The following is a 17,744-nucleotide window of genomic DNA, read 5'->3' as shown; positions in this document are numbered from 1 at the left end:
GACAAAAACAACTAGAAAATGAAACACATTAAGGTGGTTGAACAGGCTAATGAAGTAACAATCATACTGTGAATCTTCTATAAGCTAGCCTAAGGGTTAGCAATCCGTAATGGGTTTTGGAAAGCTTGTAGAAGGGTTGGAAAGCCGTGGCTTCTTCAGCACGGTCCTTGTACGGTGGTGTCGTGCTGCAGCGTTACAGCACTTCCCAAAACTGCTTTCAGCAGCAACTGCAAGGAAAATTGTGCCTCCCTGCAGGCTGTGACATGCCAGCCACAGAAGGAATTTTTCAGAAATGTAGTTGCCAAAACAATAAATGATCCACATAGATGAAACAGTTTTCTGAAGGGCTTATTACTTATAGGCATCTATACAAGCAACAGAAGCTTTATGCTACCATCTAAAACAACCCTTGAAGCTTTTATCTGATAAGTTGCCCATCTTAATGTGACTGGAGTAACAACTTCTCTTTAGTTGCCTTCCAAGAAGTCAGAGGCTTTTGTGCCTGAAGTCTGCTGGAACAGCTGGACCCAAAGCAGATATCCAGCAGATGTGAGTTTAGCTCAAAGTGTTAAGTTTTGACAAAGGTACAAGTACAAGCACATCTCAGAAGTGGAGTGTATAGTAAGCTGGTTAATTTGTCTTCTGAACAAACGACACATCCAGTTTTAGTGCATTCTCAGCCTGTGCTGCTTTATTGCTAAAAAAATTTGTATACAGGTGCAGAGTTTCCAAGTTCATTTTTAAACAGTTCCTCTTTACAGTGTCAAAAGAATAAAATCTTATCTTGAAATCCTCAAAGATGCATAGATATAAAAGCAAGCTGCCTTTTGGAAAAATTAGAATTTGCAGGGAGACATTCTTTCACTGTTACCATGTAAAATGTGTGCAATGGGAGTACATCGTTCCTAGTGACACCAATAACTTCCTCCACTAATCCGTGCGAGCATGCCATCAGAAGTTCAGTATAAGAAGTATTTTTCTAGCCTGTTTTTTAAGTACTAAGGTAATTTTAAAGAATGTATAACTAATACTTCTCCTTTGCTGTTATATCATGCTTTGCTAAAGGAGAGTATCTTTGCTGACATCCTAAAGTACCTTATTCCCCAGGTTTTACATTGAAGGGAACAAGCATTAACAAAGGATACAGCTGCTTACTCATCACAGAAAAGAAAATATATTTAACAGGGTTTAAAACCATCCAAAGTGTTCTAAAGAATAACCACTAAGAATTAGGTGACCATGGTTAACTGCTGGGCTAAAGTTGTTTTACAAACTCCCCTTTTGCTTGAAGAAGTTGGCTCAACGGATTTCATTTAGTCTAACTTCTGATACCGTACATTAGTTATCTTCTCTTAAAATACTCCTATCTTCGTTTGGCAATTCTTGCCTATCTAGAAAGCATTCATGAGAAAAATGCAACTCCCATTCTAAACCCAAAATCACGGTGCTTTATGGATGGTTGGCTATGAAGTATGAACAGGAGTTAACTTGACACATAATTTCTTCCTCCAAGACACTTCCTCTTTCTATTTAAGAAAGAGGACTGAGCCTCTGTACATGGAGAAGTGTTCTGCACAAGTTAAGCCCACCTACAAAATTAAGCTAAGCTAGAAGTATGGAATTCTGCAGTAACAAGCTAGTATTCCACATGTTTGAATACAAGTTTAAACTTGGAAAAAGTATTAGTGACATAGGCTATGCCACACATTCTATGTTATTTTCAAACTGCCAGCAGAAATTCACTGAATTATCCACTAAAAGACTTGGGAAATATTACAGAGAACACACAAAGCTTACAGAAAGATGGCACCCAAATTCCCTTTTACTGAATAAGTGAAATGAAGAAAAAAAGACTATTGCAACCTGTGTTGCAGAAGATAAAGACCTTCAGTGATCAAATCTCATTTTCTGTTTTTAAAAATCTCTTTAAAGAAAAAAATATACAAGATTACCAGTATTTTCAGGTTCATTCCTGCAGGTGCCATTATTGCTGGCTGGTACCAGTATGCTTCAGTACAGCTGCCTATGTGGCTAGAGAGTTACCTGAAAATACTGTCTATTAAAAAGCTATTCAACACCTGAAATATATGTACTGTGCTTATTAATTTCAGTCTTCTCCAAATAATTTCTCTTACCACACCCAAGCTTATTACCTACTGCCTGGCAAATACTACACTCAATTTGAGTCTGTGGTTTCTGTTACTTGATTTTTGTGTTATTTTGTGTTTGTTTCCCTCCCCCCCCCCAGTTGTTCCCCCCTGCACCTTGTAAGAAACTCTGCACCCTTTTCCTTGCTACAGCTGCAGCAGGTGAGAAACCTCATCTCGCCCCTAAACATGCTTAGTTCATGCCCTGCTTTTTACATGCTCAGGGCACTAATATGAACCAGACAAGAGGTTATAAAGGCAAGTTCTGCTGATCCTGGTTCCTGATTTACAGTTTTGGTGCCATGCTTCTGTCCCTAACTATACATTCTGCCCCTTTCTCTACAGAGGCAGCACATTCTCTAAAAAAACAAAATTTGAGAATCAAAGCAGGAAGTTCAAGCTATTGGTATATTAATTCCTATTGCTTCATTATGTATAAATGCATATCTCGATTTACTGGTAATAACTACATTACACTAGACATTTTGAATCATGCATAATTAGAATACTAGCTCTAAGATTTGGTTTGTGGGCCTGTGCCACTTTCCTTCAGTTTCTCCATGCAGTTTTTCATGCCTAAGGCATGACAAACTAGCCGCCTTTTATTTGACCTGCAAACACACTCATTTGGAGGGGAAGTGGAGAGGAGCAGACAGGATTTACATAGGACACACTAAACAAACAGTAAGTTACCTCTTATCTTTAACCTTAGATGTTGTAAAGCCTTAGGGAATCTGTCTATGTGACAACCTGGTACATAGGCTCAGAGACAGAAACACGCTCTGCTTACATCATGAACACCGACACTTTCTCTAAAGCTCAGGAGAAAGCGTAGAGCAGACTGAAAGGGAACAGACATCAGAATCCACGGTTAGCGTTCTGCACTGTGAAACGAGACACCCTGTTTCAACTGCTGGCTTCTGTGTGCCAGTCAAAGCGCTACAAGGGCAAAATGCTGGATCAGTCAGTAAAAGAAATCCAATGGAATCTAACTTGAACTGCCATTATGCAGCTCTGTACCTGAACAGCAAGTGGGATTATTAGTTTTGGAGGAAGACCAGACAGTTTCCTAGGGATGCAGGAAGCAGTTATTTCTAAGATTGGTTATCCATCAAAAACTGTTCTTCTCTTCTATATTTTTCCCTTCTCTGCCCAAAAAACACACTGCCAGCTCTCGACAATGTAATCCTTGCGTAAAGTGTCAGTGTCCTGAAGCTCGGTACAATTTCTTCTCACTCACTATCAAGGAGTCTTTGCAAGACGCTCTTTTTTGTCCTAAATTTGACAATTATCCTCAGGTGCAGAAGGTGCAGTTCCTCAAGGTGCAATTCCCAACACAAGTACTGGCTAGACCTGCTGCAGCAGCACGACTGGATATGGAAACAGCATATACTTGGATCACCTGCGTTCAGTACTGCTAAAGGAGGCATGTCAGTACTGGTCACTACACCTTTGATACCCCACACTGACACGTGGTAGCATCAAACACTTCCACTTAGTTTGAGAAGCAGTGAAATCGAGGGGGTTGGAGCAAAAGTCGTGCCATAGTACAAGAGCTGAAAGGCAAAAGGATTCCTTTTGTTGCTGGGAATAGTAATTTCTGGTCTAGTAGCCCACAGAATACAGATAATTATAGAAAGTCTGAACCGGGAAAAACAGGCAGACAGCTTTGCCAGGCTACATCAGTCTTGATTTCCCCCTGCTTCTCTGAATGAATAAACCGTTGAAGAGTTCTATTCAGTCACAAAGTTCATACTTCTTAAGTATGAACACGACCGTGTTTTCATTATTATTTCATTATTATGTAAATGTACTTGCTGACCACAGACCAGAATAAATTTATAATTTCTCTAATGTAATCAGATAACAATCAAATTAAGGTCCCCTATGGCTAGCTTCCAATGCTATCAATAATTCAATAGCTGGAATTTAAGCTGATTACAACCTTCCAGATCAATTAGCTTTTCATACACATATTACATATTAGCTAACACTTAATTTAGACATCCTCATGCTTATCTTGGTTACTTTATACTGTAAAAAATGCTCACAGCCCTCACAGTCCCATTATCAACTTATGAAGAGCCAAAGGGCTTCATCTCTGTAATTTTGGAACATTAGAAGCCTCCCTTCAGTCCAGATTACTTCATCTTTCTAGAAGAAATCCAGCCAGAAAGATCTAAACCTCTGATGTAGTAATTCTGTTCGGAATACAGTATTATCTGTTGGGCCATATTGTCTCTACAGGCTACATATCTGCACTGAAAACGGTGTCAACTATTGACATTTTAGAACTCCTGCGGCTCTTTTATGTAACCCTTTGATAGCAAATACTTTGCTGGGTGCAGAGGCTACAGCTGTAGATCAATAACCCTTTGTGTTACCAGAAGCTTCACAGTACCTGCCTCTGCAAAACTTCAGGCATCAACAGAAATCAATTATGGTCTGAAACAGAGTGTTTAGCAAGGCTAAAATTATTTTTTGCTGTAAAGTAACATTTTTAGAAATCTACAATTGTGCTTGGGATGTACTAATGTTTTGAGTGTCAAGTGTTCTCTAATTTTTTATTTAAAGACCATCTCAGATTGGTCTTTTTAAACAAAGAAAACAAAAAGTACTTCCCACAATAAAAGCTTCTAACTTCATAATCAGGTTCTCCTCACAGCCCAGTATTTGGAAGGGTTGTTTCTTCTCAGAGAAACAGAGCAAGTGCTAGACTACAAAAAAGACAAAAAAATAGGGAAACTTCAGCCATCCTTTCAAAAAGAACTGTCTGCCCTTCCCCCAGCACTCATTGACAGTGCTTCAGACATTTGACAAAGCTAATTCTTTTTTATATATCAGGTTCATTAATGAAGTGTTCAAGTGCCAAATTCCCTCCAATGAGAGGAACATAAGAGGAATTCACCCATCTTCTCAGGAAGAGACTCTTCACACAAGTCCCTGCAGCACAGAGCGCCACAAACTTATTTGGTTATTACCCACTTACTCTACTGTACAGTCTTGCTAATGCAAGTTATTTACTATCACATGCAAAACAGTTATTGCTACTAAAGTTCTATTTTCTTATTAAATCATCTTATGGCTTTGTTTGCATCAGGGATTCTTCCCCCTACATACTGTGCTATTTTGCATTCCAGTTTCAGAGGTATTTTTCAATTGATTCTCCCAAGCACTAAACTACTTTATTCAATGGTACAGCTACTTCCGTTTAGAATTGAACCTCACTCTCAGCACAGGTCCCCCAGAGCTCTGCCGTAAATGGCCCATCTGTCCCATTTTCTTGGAAATGTATTAGATGCAGAGGGTTGTTTGTTTGGGTGTTTTTTCTTTTTTTCCCTGTTACATATATTAACTCTGCATGGATTACTGGTTTTGCACCAAAGTACATGCTTCTTGATTCATTACTTTAGAGATATATCGTATCAAAATTACAAAACCAAGCTACCCACTCCCTCCCTTCCCCCTAATGGCCATTTACAGGCAGGTCTGAGGAAAAAAAGATGCAGTATCCTCTCTAAGTTGAAAGAGAATTTTGTTCTTGTAAAAGAGAGAAATGGGTGAAGAGCAACACTGGCACCAAATAAAAGACTTTTTCCTAGGAAATCAGAGGATGCCATCCACAGAGCATTGCACATCTCAGGAATCATACCAGTCTCTTATTTGACCAGTCCAAGCTGCCCATTGAGTGCTAAATCATTTGGACTTCCCCTGGTCTAAACTTTCCTTCTGAAAAAAGCAGAGGGAGAGAGAGAAATTATTAAAATTGAGCTTAGAGCTGGAAAGCAATACTGGAAGTTACCTAAAATACAGGATATTGAATTCTCAATAATACAGGGGTGGGGAATCTCTGATCCATAGGCTAGAGATAGCCTGCTGCACAGATACAGTCTGCAATGTTGTTTTTCAACAGCCCTTGACCTTATTAAATTCTCTCTTATTAAGATGTATGTAAATGCAGGATCCACCAAAAGTGTTAAAAGATTCAATAGGACTTCAGCCAAAAAAGGTTCCCCATTCCTGCAATAATGGATAAGTCTTCTACGCATAATTGGCAGATAGCATTTTGCAACCATTGACTTATTATATAACGAGGATAATGTTTAACTAGTTATAGCAATTACATAGCCAGATCTGAAAAAAAAAAATAATAAATCAATTAACAGATTTTGTAAATGATCTTAAGGTAGCAGAGATGTGTACAAAATGCACACAAACTCCTTAGCATATTCATACTTTTCTGAGTTTATCACAAGATGGGTAATAATAAAATTGAAAATGCTGCACATGGAAGAAAACATCTTCAACAAAGACTAAGAAGAAAAGAACCCCACTGACAGAGATGAGAATTCTGGACGCTTACATACACTAGCTTACTATTGCAGTTGGACAGGTAGACTAAAAACAAAAAGTCAACTACGATTCTATGAAGCCCATTAAGTGAATGCATTCCATTTCTAAAGATAGCATTGCCATTGTCAAAGGGAGGATACTGCATGTTTAGACCATGTTTGTGACATTTCTATTGTATCCTTTCTATTGTTAATTACATTATCATCACTGTTTATTAATAAATTTGTCACTCTGAAATTGTAAAAATACTACTAGGCTCATGCACTGATCCTAACATGGCACTACAGTTTGCTACGAAGCACTAATGCTTATGGAACTATACACATCTCAAAATGGAAGACATTGGTGATTTTGTTGTTTTCAAACAACTTGTAACATCATTTTGTCCACAAGTATTAAAATATATATATGTATATATATATGATCTATTGCACATGCCCCTTGTTTTTGTAATCTTTCACATGGGAAGATTTCCAACCAACATAGAGAAAAAGTGGAGCAAGAAAAAGTAAGTAGACTGAGGCAGCGTTTCCTAACACAGCAGTTTTATAAAGGTGCTGGCCGGAAAGGTACGGCAATGGGGGTCTTCTGGGCATGCACTATTGGAGTATTACTTCTGTGAAAGCCACAGATCCTTAGCCCTACTAAAATTATTATGTTCTAAAATTAAACTTGAAAACTAATGTTGTTACACTGTCACGGATAGGAGTCAGGGAAAATCAGCAATTCTATTTTTTTTTGTTGTTACAATGCAGGGTTACAAAACGTTGAGGGTTATTCCTACAGAAAAAAGAAATCAAAGAGCTTAAAGTGTCTACTCTCTAGTCAGACACGTTCTTAGTTTTTGTACATGTCCACAGAAAAAAAAATACCTTCCTGTCCCCCAAGTATTTTGTCATCAGGCTATGCAAGAAACAACTGCTAGCTCTAACATCAGAAGGATAAGTATGGGCAGAAGGAAGAAAAGGAAATTCCCGGATCTAAAAATCAGATGTTTCTTATACCAGATACCTCCCAACCACTTATAATCCTATGATATTGACAGTATTTTCCATCACTTAGAGATGGATCCTGCTTCTACAGACATCTACATTAAATCCCATTGGTTTCAACATAAGGAGGCCCTAAAAGGAAGTGTGCTTTTCTAGTTGCCTCCAATGCCAGAAAATTCAGACCATATTCAGCAAAGAAATCCTATGTTCTTAAAAGAAGTCAGGCCAGGCTGGTGGTTGCCTCATCAAGATCAACGTAACTCTTACACACAGCTCATCACAATGTTAAACACGACTTTAGTGCACCTCTCTGCTCATTACAGTTGGCATTATTTTGATAACACAGTGTCTTGTCCACCACTCTTTAGCTTATGTGTCTGATCTTTTCTTCATCGAAACAAAAAATGGGTAAAGCTGTCATTAAATCTTATTGTTACAATGCAAGTCTAAACACAGAGTTAACTCTACTCTGAAGATTAGGATCAACATCAACACTTGTCCTTATTCTGCTATGGAACTTGGTCCCATAAAATGTCACCACATTTTAAATATCAGAATGCTGCCCTTGCAATCTATCATTAAGATTTAAGAAGGATTTCAATTGTTGGCTTTTTCAGCCATTTTCAGGCTGTCTGGCTCTCTCCAGCAGTTATCTAAAAGGAAAAACAGAACAAGAAATCTAAACCACCCCCCCCCCCAACCATGCTATTATCTCCCAAAACCTATTAACAGAACCTATATACCTTTATTTGATCCAGATTTGAAAATATTATTTTAAGCTAGTCACATTTTCTAAATCACAAGCTTGGAATAAGGTGCACTAAGAAGAGCTCCAGATTTGAAATGGAATAGAATACATATCCCAGTTCTGGGGTTTTTTTGCCAAGAAATCTTACTTGCCATATAGAACACCATGGCAGGGAGCATGTAAACAATATACGCTCCCATCTCAGAATGACAGAAAACATCCTATATATTTGTGATTACAAATGATGGAGACAAAGAATCCCATGTAAACATAAGAACAACAGATTGCGCCTTAGTTTGGGAAGGAACAAGAGGAACCAGAAAAAGGCCCATCCTAAGTACTTCTGCTTTCTCTCAACTCACCCCTCTTAGGTGGCTAACAGTCCATTCTCTTGGGCCTATTTCTAACTAGATGATGGAAACACACAGGTCATCTCAGTACTCAGTCACAGAAGAATGAAAAAGCTGATTCCATCAGCAGTACGAAAAGCTGAAACTGTGCCAAGGAAGCTGAGTAGATAAACTGCAACTTTACACTTCTGGTCTCTTCCATCCCGCCAGAAGTTGATTTCTTTAATAAAGAAAGAAGTTCTGCCCCATCTCCTCTACTGTAGAATGGTTTTGTTCCTTTTTGTGCTAAGGATTCATAAAAAGCCAGAAGGAGGGCATGATTTAATGTAAACCTAACCATTATCCTGTTACCCCAGAGGCCTTTAAAGCTTCATTTTTCTTTGCTAAAAATGAAATGATGCAGAGTAATTTCTCCTTCTGGTGAAAGCTCTTCATATCCAGCACTTACATAGGTTTACACATGCAAATATACATTTTGATCACAGACTGGGACGATGCATTTACACACTACAGACAAGGTGATTCTGCATTTGTTCCTGTGCATTAGCTGCTTTATGTGAGTTGACATCAAGTTATCTATCTACAAAGTCAAGCCTGGGTCCTGGACTAGAAAATACCTGTATGGGATGTCCCCAACTGTTTGGTAAGTTTCTTCCTCATGTCAGAGCGGAAAATACGTAGGTTTTCCTGCTGCAACTTTTCGTACACGTCAAGACAGTTTGACATAGCAATGCATGCAGACACTTTATCTGCTAGGAATTCCAGTATGATACAGTGAAGTACTTAACCTTCCTAAAATAAAGAAGGAGAATCAGTGAAGAACACCAGCTTCCGCTTGCATCGGATTACAAAGTATTTCTCATTTTAAACAGAATGCAGAAAGCTGGATGAAGAGCTGGCACAGAAGACATTTCTTCAGGGAAACAAATGCTGATTTCTGTTACTCTGCTTTTGAGTTTTGATAAAAAGGTGGGGTACTTCTGTGGAAGAAGTCATCTGGTCAATCAAATGTTGGGTGAGATGGTTGAAACAGGAAGTAGAGAGATCTTTGTTCATTCAGCTCCATGGAAGTGATGGACAGGTTTTTGCTTGCTAGAAGAGAAACATCAACACCTCGCACCGTATGAGCAAGCAACAGGATCACCTTCTTCTTGAATGTCATGAGAGGATCTGGAATCCCAAAATAAAAACACAGGAGAGGTAGTTTAGGAATCAGAATAAAATGCATTCAATGTTAAAATGCCCATTGGTTCATTACTTTAAAAGCCTGACTCTAATGGACAAAATCAGCTGGCTTCACAAACTGCAATAGTCCCTTGCTCTGTAAGATTTTATATCTAACTATAGACGTCCATAAACTGGCTAAGGAAATCCTACAGAAATGCTGAACTATACGCTTACTCAGAAGCAATGCATCCAAAAATATACCAGTGTTAATTAGCTATGGGGCTTCTTAATTGTGGCTCCCCCATAGAGCATGACAATGTTGAGGTAGCACCAGAATGCACACTGCACACAGAGAGAGTATATTCTGCTATAGCAGGTCACAATTCAAAGAGACCATAAACTATCACCTAATTAACTATGAAACTGTCAGTGCTGTAGAGGAAAAAAGCACTTACGATAGCTGTAAGATCACACAGATTAAGTACTTACTTTTACTCATTTCTCCCCACTTATCCACAGTGTAGACATACTTCAACAACTGTCATCTTCTCACTGATCTCCTGGCCTTTCATCAGTGACACTCACCTGGTATCATCTAGTCACAGTAGTTGTTAAGACATGATTTTTTTGCTTTAAGTTTGATGCCAGCCTGGATTGGAAGGTAATGCAGATGTGCTCCCGCACATCTAGTGCCAGCAATGTTTATTATCATTCTCCCATACTACAATGAGAGATGTGAAAGAGAAATTTTTCTTTTGTTTCTCTTTCTCACATACAAGAACGTGAGGATACACCGTATTTTCTAACCCCTTTCTCTCTTGTCTCTGTCTGTATTTCTCACCTTATTCTAATTACCTTAACCCTTTCGTTGATCAAGCTCAGAAATAATCATCCAGGGACAATTTTCAACTCCTATGTTAGAAGTAGCGAGTAGATTGGGAAAATGGAAATACAGCACACGTCACCATCACTTTCTCTCTGAGGCACTCAAATATTTCAGCTGATCATGAGCTTGACCATCCATGCTCACACTGTTGGGAAAGTCTTATCCTTGTTATGAAGATGGGGAAAAACAGACCTGGAGAGCTGCAACAAAACATGCCAAAGGTTTGTGGCAGAGCTGAGAACAGAATATAGCACTCTGTTACACATCTTAACTACCAGAATATCTTTATTTCGTTCACTGGAAAAAAAAAATAAATCAAAACTCCAAAGTTGATTGTCATTCTTAGAAATTTTGAATGTACTTATTTCTATTTGATAATTGACATTTGGTTATGTTATCTTTCTTCCAATCCTACTGTTTAACAAATACAACTTTTAAGATAACTACTCCAAGTTAATACAATAACACAGTTAGTGTCTCTTAGCAGAGCAAAATGACATCATGGGACAGGAATTTTATAATTTTAAAAGCATTTATTCTTGTTAAACTGTATCGTTAAATCAAGGTTTCCTTCAAGCAAAGCCCAAGCTGAAAGCTGACGCTGTGGCAACAGTCCAGTTCTCTGAAAGTATCCTACAAAAAATTAAAATCTCAATGACCAATTTCTTTGGACAGGAAAAAAAAAGAAAAAGAAAAGAAAAGAAAAAAAAAAGAAAGATAAAACCCTAAATCAACCAACAAGCCTGACAAGTTTAGTACCTCATATTTAGTACCTAAATAACCTTATGGCTTTACTCACCATTATTTTTGATCAATCCACATTCCCTCCAGTGAGCCTAGAGAGAAAGAGATGAACAAATAAAATTAAATTTGCATCTAGGAAGCTATTCAGATCATACAGGATTATCTGCACAAGACACAAAAGATTAGCTGTCTCTTCCAGGAACTAGTTAACATTTTTAGACATTCTATATAAAACATGCTAGTGTTACTTTTCAGATGATCATAGCCACCCCCTTCCTTTAGTTTAAGGGAAAGTACGGTCAAGTAAACTGGGCCCAACTACAGAAGACCCAGGACAGGCAAACTTTAACTAACAACAGGCTGGGGAGGAGAAGTACATACCCAAAACACACCTGAAAGGCTTTTGTTCGAAACCATTCTGTTTCCTGGAGTAAGATCATGTGTGTCATTCATTCCACAAAATGTAGTTTACACAGTACTGAATTCCCTTTTTCCCTGGAATTTGTTGGTTTCTACTTTATTGAAAACAAGCCTACAGCCCATGCTCGACCGACACTACACCTGGAGCAGTAAGTATACAGCACTACCGAAACTACTTTTTAATTGTCCATATTTTGAAGATAAACGACCTTGTTACGGTAAGCTACCATCAACAGACACATGTTCCAGTTTCATAGGAACTGAGATGGACACAATTTCAGCTTCCAGTAAGGCAAGAAACTCTTTCATGTTAATAACAAACCACAGCAGCAAGGAGGCATAATGACTGTTCTCAAGGATGCTGAGCTGACAACCTAACTGGAAGAATAATTCATTGCTATAAGCAAAACTACCTCATCACACAGAACTTAAATTATTAAAAACTCCCAGTATCCTCACCAAAGTATTACTAGCTTCCACTCTCCCGCACAACACAGCATTTCTACAAGCACCAGGGACCTGCACCTGCAGAAAAACTGTAGTCAGCAGTCGATCCCTAGCCCTGTATTTCAGGGTAGTTATTCCATTCTCACATTGTCAGTTCTGACCCTTCCTATTCAAGTCCTCCCTCAAGAACCTGTCAAGCACTGTGTGACTTTGAGAGACTGAGGAACCACGAGCAAATTATTCACAAAACAATTAATTTGGTAAGAACAGTTATAAGGAACTCTCCCAAACTTACTATAACGGAAACAATTCCAATGCCAATCTTTGAAAAGTTGGGTTTTCTTTCACTTATTCTAAAACTACAAATAAACTAAACTAAATAATAAAGTAATTCTTATTAGAAAAAAACAGCAGGTGACACTTAAAGCAACTCATACAAAGGAACGTTTCATCCAATACTGAAATCCAGTTTGCTTTAACCAATTTTTTTTTATTTTATTTTAGCAAGTTCACCAACTTTGAATGCCTCAGTTTTTAACTGCACTGCTTGATATACTTTCTATCCGACTTTCATAGATTATGTGGGAGCAGCGTTCACACTAGTACCAACAGAACTTGCAAATGTAACTGGATATAAATCAAGGCTATTGAAAATTAGCAGGCACTGAAATTGATGGTGACAATATCAACTCTACAGGTAAAATCTAGTGGAAATTATGAAAAAGAAAATAAAAAAGACTATTTTTCTTGTTTCACACCTTACTTACTGAACATACAATCAATTGATCTGGAGCAAGAAATATTTGTGAAAACTCAACATTATATATATTGATCATTTTCTGCTAAAAATTCTGAAAATATTATTTTTATTAAGTTTTGATCTATTGCCCATTCTTTTTTTTGCTCTCAAGGTTAGTTTCCATGAACTTTAAATCTCATATTCAGATAGACAATTTTGTGGATACAGGCCAAAAAGAGCTGAAGAAACATCTCATAAATAAGTTTACCAACAAAATTGTAGTATTTGTCTTCTCATATAGATCAACATGCCCTATTAGCAATGAACCAATGGGAAAAAAAGAAGTCAGTGTTCTAACATAATCGGCACACTGGAATTGGAAACTATGCTAAAATGAATAGTGTACAGCTATGCTACCAAGTTTCACCCCACCTCTCACACTCTGTTTTAAGGTACCCTTAGTTTTAATTAGATTGGTCGGCAAAAACTCAGATCCATCAGATCCGGCTTCCAAAATACTACCTTTCTCTCTCTCACAGACACACATACACGCACACAAATGTTCCAGGAGACGAGCAGAATTAACAGCACGTAGCAGATGATTACTCTCCTCTTCCCTAGAGCCTGAGAAGTAGGTGAGGAAGGAAAGATCTAGAACCAGGTTTACGTAGAAAGACCAAGACATGAAAACTTGAAAGTTAAATGTGGTGGAGGTGTGTGAAGATACAGAAAGCAAAATTAGCACTACAGACTGCAAGCCCACTGAGGCCTTCCCAATGGCTTAAAAAGTGTCACATTTAACCTGGAAAGCTGATAATGACAAAAGCTTATATCATAAATACAAAATACAACAGACGTAGCTGACAGTCCTGCAAAAAATGAGCTGCCTTTGTGTTCCTTTCACTTTCTAGGTAACTTTTAAAAAGGCATCTAAACCCAATCTATGAGGCAATGCAGAGAACTGTAATAAGAAAGGCTAAGACTGGTGTGACTGGAGAAAGAAAGGGAGTGTCTGGCTGCGGAGGCACGGAAAGTAACATGGAGCAGGAAGAGGGCTCTCAGAAGGGCTTGTGCTAACAACACCCAGGTTAGCAGGTCATCAAGCCCCCAGCACGTCCCCCTACAATTTCAGAAGACACCCAGATCTAGAGACAAAGAACGCTGATCATTCACAGAGTTGGACAGGGTAGAGACACAGACCACTGCCACCTCCAAAAGGGTACACAAAGGCATATCTGCAACCTAGAATGGAACGGCTGCCAACCTAGGAAGAGCCCAGAAGACCTAAGGACCTGCCAGCTGATGTCCCTTATCCTCTACAAGGGATCCTGGACTTAGTATCTGGACACAAGCAACTATCTGGACACAAGTCTGTCCAGCCAGACTGCTGGACGCACAGCTTAAACACCCCTGCTACAGTGCTTGGCTGCTGGACAAGCATCTCAGGCCCTGCACACATTCTGCTGCTTATGAGAGTGCAGGCCTGAGTGACTGTTTTGTTTCACTTTATATTTTCAATATAATCACCTTCCTCTCCTATGAGGTTTCCAATGCACATTTGGTACATGGTTGGTACAACGTTGTAACAGTACTTCCTACAGCAGCAGAGAAAATAGACTGTTTTACAGCTGAGCTTTGTATTCCATGATACACACCCCAAAGTAATGTGCTCCTTGAATACTGTTTAAGCAAAGAATCATCCCTTCTTCCACATCCCATCCTCCTCTTTTTTTTTTTTTTTTTTTTTTTTTTTTTTTTTTAACTTAATCCTCCAAAGACTGCGGGCCCTCGCATCTTGCATTCATTCACATAACCTCCAGCATGTCAGGAATGGTTTCAAACACTGTTCCTTTTCTAGTTTTAAGAATGAACGTGGGAGGTGTTCAAGTGATACTCCAGAGTCTTCACAGACTCGGTCAGAACTTTCAGCCTTAGTTGACCCACAATTTTTGACACCTCTGAATGACAGGTCACAATTGTAAGATGCATAGCCTGTTCACGCAAATCTTCACACTGCAGACTCACAGCACTGTGGGCAAGACTGTAAAGCAGTGCATATAGTTGACTTGACATATACCAGGCTAACACAAAACTCTGATGTTTTTGTTTGTTTTGGTTTTTTGTTTTTTTTTTAAGATACTACTTCTCACAGCTCTTGTGGAGTCGAAGCAACTAAGAACAAATATTAATCCAAATGAATGTACTTACTGCTAAAATAGCATATAACTTCACGTGAAAGAAAGCTGATCGCTTCTTATTCTTTTAATTGTAATATAAAGCAGAATTATCCTTACATGTAATATGCCAAAGGCAAATCCCCTCGCATATTTTAACAACTCACACATTGACATGTATAAGTAGGAATATTCATCAATAGCGTTGTACTGTGCCTTAATATTACATTGCTCATAAGCTGCTATAACTGTTACTACGTGAATAATATAGCCCATGAAATTGGTAAAATGTTCCTTAGGAAATTTTTCTCATAAGTAGCTACTGCATTCAGAACTAGTTGTGACAAACACACTTTTATTCCTTTTGAGTTACTTCAGCAGTTACAACAACTACTTCATTATTAGATCGATTAAGATAACACGCCATGTCTCCACAAGATCTAAAGCTGTGCTTCTCATTTAACCACTTCAATTGTTTACTTTTACCTGACATGCACGTTGAAAATGCAGTCACTTAGCATTCTATGACAAACTCAAGATTTAAAGAATTGTTGTCAAATATAGAACATACGGAATTTCATGCTAGTGACTGTAATCCCTTTGCTTTCAGTTAGAAGTCCCCCTACTTTTATTTTTTTTTAAACGAAGTACCATTCTATAGTACAAAATACCTCCAATAACGTTAAAAAATTTAGGGCATACCCGACCTGCATGTCACTAACACGGAAAGGAGGGACAGTGGTTTTAGTAATAATTTCACATTTCATCATGTGTGAAGTCCTTTTTACCTTATTATCAACAATCACATGAATTCATAAGGCTGCAATCAATTCCACTATCAATATAATCTCTCCACTCTCCATAAAACTTATTTTGCACTGTAGATTACTCGTACGTTCTGGTTTTGTCAAATGACTTGGAAGCCATCCCCTTTGTGCACTCCTGTGTCAGTATGACATAAAGACATCAGAAAAGGACATAACTGTTCAGATTAGCAAAACCCATTCTAGCACACAGATTCCACGAATAACAACGGTAACCGAAGAGCGAGGATAATCGGTGCTATTTTTGTCGCCGGAGATGAAAAGCCCAATTTCGGACGATACATTTTGGTTTCTCTTCTCCACGTACGCCGTCAGCTGCAGCTGTTCACCGAGAGCTGTTCTCGGCCGTTCCTCACTCGGCTGCAGGGTACTGCCGTGCGGGAAACAGGCTCCCCCCCAGCCACCTGCTGCAGCCCGGTACCGCTGCCCGCCCGCTCCCGCCGGAGCTGCGGCACGCCCTCGCCCCCAGCTCCGAAGTTACTCAGACTTTTCAGGGCGGCGGGCGGGTCGAACCGGCCCGGCTCCCACCCCGTCACCCGCGCCTCCCGGCAGGCGTCCCCGGGAAGCGCCGGCCGTCACCACACGGACACCCCCCCTGCCCCGCTCGGGGCTGCCCCAGCGCGGAGGCCGCGCTGCCGGGTGAGGCGGGCGGGGAGCCGCCCGGCTGCGCTCGCCGGTCCGGTCCGGTCCGGCCCGGTCCTCAGGAAGCGGCGGGCGCGAACGTGCCCGGGCCCAGCCCAATCACGGAGCAGGACGGAGAGGCGGGTGCGCGGGCGCCCGGGCCCAGCCCAATCAGGGAGCGGGGCACCAGGCACCGGGCTGGGTGCGGTCCCGCGCCGGGGGCCGTTGTTCCCCGCCACACTCACCTGAGCGCGGCCGAGGCCGCGGGGCCGCGGCCGGCCCCGGCCTCTCCGCCTCTTCCTCTTACTCCGCCATCTTCCCCTCCGTACCTCGGCCACCCGGCGGGGGGCTCGCAGCGCCCGGCGACGCCGAGCCCGCCCACTCGGCCGCAAGCCTATTGGGTGCCACTCATATGCATCAGCCGTCCAGTATCGGCCGTGATTGGTCGCCCGCGCCGTCCATCACGGGGGCTGGCCTCCCGCCTCCAAGGCTTTCCTTTCTGATTGGCCCCGGGGAGGGCTCACGCCTGGAAAAGGATTGGCTCAAGCCGCGCGAGCAGGGCTGGCCTGGGGCGAATCCTCCGGTGACCTCCACGAGCATTTAAAGGAGCCGCTCGCGAAGCGGGGGGCGGCGGCAGGACAGGGGGGCGCCCGCCCGCGGGGTGAGGCGCCCCGGCCCGCCGGCCCCGGCGATCTGCCTGTCCCAGGAGAGGAGGGGGTGGAGGGGCCGCGGGGGACCCGTTCCGGCAGCCCTGCCAGCAGCCGCCTACGAGCTGCGCGGCTGGCCGCAGCCCGCCCCGACCTTGCCGCGGAGGCCGGCTCCCGAGGCGCGGGGAGCGGGTCCAGGTCCGTGTGGCCGCCACTCGTACGGGGCTCGTCCCGCTCGGCCGGGGATGCCTCCGAAGAGCCCCAGGGCGTGACCGTTAGTGACCGCTGGTGACCGTTCGGGGTGCCGCCGCCGCTCCCCCGTCCTCCATTTCACCGCGCGGCAACGGCCTCGCCCCCCCCGCTGCCGGTCGGCGTGTGTGAAATCCCGGCTGCAGCAGCACCGCCGCCCGCACCGGCCGCCGTTATCAAGGGATCTTGATTGCTCTGAATAACTGCCTTTATTCATTCTGCCAGTTTTTGTGTCA

General features: G+C 41.3%; 1 protein-coding gene across 1 annotated transcript; it reads right to left on the bottom strand.

The window, feature by feature from the left end:
• Window positions 1-673: 673 nt before the first annotated feature.
• Window positions 674-17,725, bottom strand: LOC148057139 (uncharacterized). Its single transcript, XM_087746673.1, has 4 exons — window positions 17,419-17,725; window positions 16,858-17,006; window positions 11,443-11,479; window positions 674-9,760 (listed from the first exon to the last, which is right to left on the bottom strand). Exons 1-4 carry the CDS (start codon window positions 17,723-17,725, stop codon window positions 9,591-9,593), a joined length of 663 nt encoding a protein of 220 aa, XP_087602799.1. The 3' UTR covers window positions 674-9,590.
• Window positions 17,726-17,744: the final 19 nt, after the last annotated feature.

The sequence above is a fragment of the Nipponia nippon genome, unplaced genomic scaffold, assembly GCF_047370975.1.
Source record: "Nipponia nippon isolate SJK-2023a ecotype South Korea unplaced genomic scaffold, ASM4737097v1 scaffold_10, whole genome shotgun sequence".
Classification (NCBI taxonomy): domain Eukaryota; kingdom Metazoa; phylum Chordata; class Aves; order Pelecaniformes; family Threskiornithidae; genus Nipponia; species Nipponia nippon.
The sequence above is the reverse complement of the archived record's forward strand: the minus strand, read 5'-3'. Positions and strand labels throughout refer to the sequence as shown.